The sequence below is a fragment of the Juglans regia genome, chromosome 10 (assembly GCF_001411555.2).
Source record: "Juglans regia cultivar Chandler chromosome 10, Walnut 2.0, whole genome shotgun sequence".
Taxonomy (NCBI): Eukaryota; Viridiplantae; Streptophyta; class Magnoliopsida; order Fagales; family Juglandaceae; genus Juglans; species Juglans regia.
This window is the reverse complement of record NC_049910.1, coordinates 30,012,711-30,018,733: the sequence shown is the minus strand read 5'-3', so window position 1 is coordinate 30,018,733 and position 6,023 is coordinate 30,012,711. Positions and strand designations below refer to the sequence as shown.

The window sequence follows — 6,023 nt, the reverse complement described above, 5'->3', positions numbered from 1 at the left end:
AATAGACCTAAAATTACTTGGGAGTATATGCTGAAATTTTATTTGCAGTGAAAAGTTTAAGTCGATGCAAATAAGCATTTCCAGCGACAAATGTATAATTACGACACAAATAGGCCACTTAAAAAGGACATTGAAATCGGCAATTGAATGCACTGTTGATAGAACATGTGAGTATTTTTGGCCTTTTTACCAAATTAGTGGCTGAAAATTATTACAGTTGATACAGCTTGTAGTCATAATTTCGACATTAGGAAAAGTGTTGGAAAAATATTTTTGTAGTGAAAGTCATGGAGAAATTAACGGCCATGAGTCGTAATAAAAATGCATTAACGATGATTTTAATGAACATTGAATAAAGAGAAATTGCTTTTTACGACGTAATTTTTTACATTTGTGAAAAAATTAATTTTCCTGTAATTATCTTTCCTAACGATGATATATGATCATCCGTTGGGTTTTTCCTGACGTTGGTAAGAATTATTTGTAGCAGTTTCAAATCGTTAGAAATTGTATTTATTTTCTATGATTATTTGAAATTGTTGCTAAAAAACAGTTGTAAAGAAACATTAGTGTCCAACGTGCATCGAATGAAAAACCGATTAGAAATTCTATTTGCGGCAATTTTTGACATTTTTTACGACTAGTTACGTCATTAGAAAATGACATTTTTCTTGTAGTTTTATTTTGTGACATTAACACCCCTCTTTATAATAAAAAAAGAATTTATAATTTAACACACTCTATATATATATACAGTTCTTCTATATACAGTCGGTAGATATAACCGGTGTGCAGTCGTCCATGCCACGTCAGATTTAAAATGAATTGTTTATTTTTTTTCTAAACGCACATGTTCTCTCCATCAGCTCTCTCATCAACTCTCTCGTTCCTTGGGTCGTCTCTCTCTCTCATCAGCTCTCTCTCTCATCAATTCCATCAGCTCGATCTCTCTCTCATCAAGTATCTTCACGTTAACTCCGTTTGCACCATGCGCTTGCAACAAACATTTTTAATATATATATATATATCAAGTTATTATAATTTATAGATAATTTCTCTCTTTTTTTTCCAATATTTTCCGACATTTTCCGTAAAAGTAGATGAATGACATAAATCTGTTTGGTCCTCGCCACTGGTTAGAGTAGGAGCGTCCGTAGCTAGCTAGCTAGCTAGCAATATATATATATATATATATGGGAAACTTTATTATCGTCTTTAAGCTTTTCGTCTCAGAGAGTCGCAGAGAAAAGGCGTAGGGAAAAAGAATTGACCGTAGAGTTCAATTAGACCGCAAAATAATTGAAAGAAACATTGAACAGGAAACAGTGAAAGAGGAAATTAAAGAGTTCTGAAAATCACTGTTAGATGCTGCATGCCACACCAACGTCCCTAGAGATCTTTTTGGAACCCTCGGCCGTTTTTCAATGTGGCAGATCAGAGAGCGGCACGAAAATTATTCAAGAAAAAGTTATGATCTCTATCTCGTTGGCTCTGCTTTAATGGTGAAACAATACAGAAACAGCACATGTCATGCAGAGAGGCTGCATATATATATATATATATGATTATGATTTGTTTCTCTTTTACCTGAGCTGTCACAAATTAAGCCTATCTAGCTATCCGGCCAGCTCATAAGAGGGTAACGATAATGCTGATCATGCAATGAAAAATGAAAATTATGAATTAAAATATATGGTATTTAATTTACTGGTTGCATTTATTTGCTAGAGTTTAAAGGGAAAGCAAGAGAAACAGCTGCAGAGAATGGATGAAAGTTGGTTTAAAAAGAGAAAGCTAGCGTTCATATATATTATGAGACATACATGTAAGAATGCAATGCTTTCACGAGATTAATGTCAGAGGCTGAGTAGGACATTTCTTTTCGAGGACACGTCTCTCCAGATCACCAGTACGAGAGAGAGAGAGAGTTTAATTAGAGAAAATATGCGACCAAGCTTAAGCTTGAGCAGCCTTTTGGAGATTTTGATTCTATATATTCAAAGGAGATTATACAAATTAACGTAATTTTATAGAAGATAAATTTTATTCATAATTTTTAAGTGAGGGTTGTATGTGTATATCCATTTATATATTTTATTAAATAAAAATTATTATAATTTGAGAGAGATATTATTGTAATTTTAAAAAATTTTTAAAGATAAAATTATTCAGACTTGTATGAACAGTCTCTATTTGGGAACTATACATAGTATTATTATTTATAAAATCCGTTAGATCTATTTTATAATAAAGACAATTTTATAATTTGATGTATTACATCAAGTTATATCAATTTATAGACTTATTTTTATATAATCTCTTTGTGACTAAAATATTTTTCTTTAATTATTAATATTTGTCGCGGGGAGCAAACAAAATTCAATCAGGCATAGACAAAGGTTCTTCGTGATGGGAGAAATAGAGATGAAACAAAAGAAGTAGAGTTTGGACATTGTTGAGCCACCAGCTGTACCCCAAATAGGCACCAATTATATTATCTTGCACTAGGACAAGAGCTTAATTAGACAGAAAATGCAGTTTTCAAGAATGATAAACTTAAAATTAGTCTATATATAATTACTTTATAATAATTCTATTTAAAATAAATGATAATTATGTATAATTAAAATTATATTTTAATAAATTAAGCGACTCAGTTGCATTGATTAATTTAAAATAACTTATAAAAAATAGTAATGTCGTAAGTTTATTATATACATAGTCAACCTTTTCCATATTAATGATTTTTAATTTCTCGCTCCTTTAGTTTTTCCATACACCCTTTTCAAAAAGAAAAAAGGAAAATGGAGTTTCTCTGAACGAGTTATTCGTTTTTGTTATAAAACTTTACCCTTTTCCCTAATATCGACAGTTTCTTAAACATTTTCTTCTTTGAAAAATCTGTTCTACAATGGAGAGAGCCTATTAAGGTTGTGACTCGTGAGTTGTAACCCTGTTAACAGCCTTTTTGTCTTAAAAAACGTCTTTAGTTTTCTTACAGATTCCACTCTTCTAAACCATTATTTTCTCTTTGTAACGGTTCTTGGGTTTTCTCAGTACCTGGCCTTGAACTCGGAGAAAATCATGGGTAGAGCAACGAGGTGGCTTAAGGGCTTGTTCTGGATAAAGAAGGAGAAAGAGTGTTCTAATTCTAGTGACCGGAAAGAAGAGAAACGGACTACTTTTGGAAACTCCGGCAGAGACTCTAGAGATCACTTTTTTCATAATCCGGAGACTATACCATCGAACATATCGGCCGCCGAGGCTGCTTGGCTAAAATCATACTACACAGAATCAGAGAGCGAGCAGAACAAGCATGCAATTGCGGTGGCAGAAGCCACGGCGGCAGCCGCTGATGCAGCCGTTGCTGCTGCGCAGGCGGCGGTGGCGGTTGTCAGGCTTACCAGCCAAAGAAGGGGCTCCATGAACATGTTTGGAGGTGAACGTGAGAGTTGGGCTTCTGTGAAGATTCAGACCATCTTTAGGGGATATTTGGTAAGTGGATCTTAGCTAATTGTGGACAAAAGCTACTTACTTGCTTTGGATATTGTTGTCAGTGGAGCCTTCTTAAGATCATTTGGTTGTTTACATATGTAGAATTGTTTTGCCCCTCATGAACGAAATCATTGAGAATGGAGAAAAAGAAAGTTGGTATGGGTTTCACTTACTTTCTGTAAATTGCAACTTACATGATATATCTAAAAGTCTGTTGCTAAAAAAACAAAGTCATAATACTTTATTGTCATTCATCCTTATTAGCATTGTTTTCGAACTGGGTAGGTCATAAATGCTCAGATTAAATTTCTGATTTTGAAATCTGTTTTGTTTGAATATCTGTAAATTGAGATTTTTCCATGGATCTTGGATTCTGAACAGGCCAGAAAAGCGCTGCGAGCACTAAAAGGACTGGTGAAGTTACAGGCACTAGTTAGAGGGTATTTAGTGCGGAAGCAGGCCACTGCAACTCTTCGCAGTATGCAGGCACTAATTAGAGCTCAAGCAATAGTTCGCTCCCAGAAAGCTCGCGTGCTCATAGTCAACAATGAAACAAATAGATTTGAAGTCCGAGCGCGAAAATCCATGGTGAATAGTCAAAAACCCTAGTTTAAAAAAACCCAGTAAAAGATACACGAATAGTACTACATTTTGGTTGCATTAGCATTTATTGATTCATACTTATAACTTTCGCTCCTATAATAATCTTGCAGGAGAGACTGGATGAAGGTACTAGAAGTGAGCGTATGGCTCCATTCCACGGCAGAAGGCTTTCAGCTTCACTGGACACGATAATAAACTCCATTGATGGAAGCCCAAAAATTGTGGAGATCGATACCGGCAGGCCTAAATCAAGATCTTGCCGGACAAACACTTCAGTTTCAGATTTTGGTGATGACCCACCTTATCAAACACCACTTTCTCCGATCCCTGCAAGCCGCCGCTTATCGATACCCAATTGCCGGAACTTCCATGACCAGGATTACTGGGGCTTAACCGCCGACGAATGTAGGTTCTCGACCGCACAAAGCACCCCGCGTTTCGTCAACTCGATTAATGCCGCCCCGGCCACGCCTGCCAAGAGCGTTTGCGCCGATAGCTTCTTCCGGGGATACAGGAGCGATTTCCCGAACTACATGGCTAATACTCAGTGCTTTAAGGCTAAGCTAAGGTCGCATAGTGCTCCTAAGCAAAGACCTGAACCGGGACCGATCAAAAGGCTTTCCCTGAATGAAATGTTGGAGTCGAGGAGCAGTTTGAGCGGAGTAATGCAAAGGTCAAGTTCACAAATATCACAGGTTCATGAAGCTGTTAGTTTCAAGAATGCTGTGATGGGCAAACTGGAGAGGCCGTCGTCGGAGACTGGTAGGGAACCGGCAGATAGAGATTTCTTGCTGAGAAGGTGGTGAATATAAGATTGAAGCTAGAGCATTATCGAGTAGGAAAATGCTGCCACCGAGAGGTGGTCCGAAACATTTTCCGGATTTGTTTTGTTTTTGTTTTTTTTAATATTTTTTATTGCTTAATGGCTAAGGAAGAATTTCTTTAATAATGTTATGAGTTTTTTTGTTTTAAATGTTTAAGAGTATATAAAAAAAAGGGGGTCAAATGGCCTTGTCGGGAGAATTACTCGGGCTACATCCTCGGGGTATAACACTACTCTACTGAATAATGACTAATTTATTAGAGCACTTGTAATGAGTTAGTCACAAATAAAATATATCCAAAATTTGACTAGCCCAAGACATATCCTATAACAAACTCAACAAAGTTATTACGTTTAAATATTAAATTGAGTTGAGTTGAATTGATAAAATATTATTTATTATTATTATTATTTTAAAATTTTAAAAAATTAAATTATTTATTATATTTTATATTAAAATTTAAAAAAATTATAATAATGAGTTAAAATTAGTGTAGTAACCAAACGAAGCTGCAACTTTTTCATTATTTTACTTTTTTTCGCTATCTCATTTTGCTGCTATTTCCTTCTGCCATTCTCATTTCGCAGAGTCTGAGCCATTTCAGTTGTTGTAGGGAAAAAAAATAATTGTTGAGAGACCTTCCATTATTTATTTTTTATTTTGGAAAAAAAAAAAGTTTGTGACTTATTGGTAAATATTCAACAGGGCTGTAATCATGTTTTTTTTTTTTTTTTCATTTGGAATCGAATGTCAATACTGCATAAAACTAAAAAATACGAGTTTATAGTTTCCAATTTGGGGTTGTTTAATTTTATTGATCTCTTTACTTTTTACGCTTGAAAGAACTTCTCTCTCTAGAAAAAACTCTCTTTTCCTTTTCTCTAAAGTCCCCAAAATTCCAGATCAATCGAAAGGGGGTGGGAGCTTCTGGTTCTCTCCCTCTTTTTCTCTATCTATTTTATTTGTGTAGTATTTTTTTGTTTTGTTTTGTATTTTTTAGGCTAATTAAGGGAGGATCGCCATTCTAGTCTTTCCAGCCGTCGCACTTCTACACGTGCCTTACTAGCATGACGCCCACCTGTTGATCTTCAAGACCTCCAA

General features: G+C 35.1%; 1 protein-coding gene across 1 annotated transcript; it reads left to right on the top strand.

The window, feature by feature from the left end:
- Nucleotides 1–2,813: 2,813 nt before the first annotated feature.
- Nucleotides 2,814–5,028, top strand: LOC109019661 (protein IQ-DOMAIN 14-like). Its single transcript, XM_035694523.1, has 4 exons — nt 2,814–2,930; nt 3,058–3,495; nt 3,877–4,083; nt 4,209–5,028. Exons 2-4 carry the CDS (start codon nt 3,085–3,087, stop codon nt 4,902–4,904), a joined length of 1,314 nt encoding a protein of 437 aa, XP_035550416.1. The 5' UTR covers nt 2,814–2,930; nt 3,058–3,084; the 3' UTR covers nt 4,905–5,028.
- The last annotated feature ends 995 nt before the right edge of the window (nt 5,029–6,023 follow it).

Excerpts from the sequence above, each read along its gene's own strand:
- LOC109019661 (XM_035694523.1), top strand. The coding sequence starts at position 3,085 with ATGGGTAGAGCAACGAGGTGGCTTAAGGGCTTGTTCTGGATAAAGAAG. Across the intron at positions 3,496-3,876 it reads CCATCTTTAGGGGATATTTG|GCCAGAAAAGCGCTGCGAGC; the intron begins GTAAGTGGATCT and ends GATTCTGAACAG. Across the intron at positions 4,084-4,208 it reads TCCGAGCGCGAAAATCCATG|GAGAGACTGGATGAAGGTAC; the intron begins GTGAATAGTCAA and ends ATAATCTTGCAG.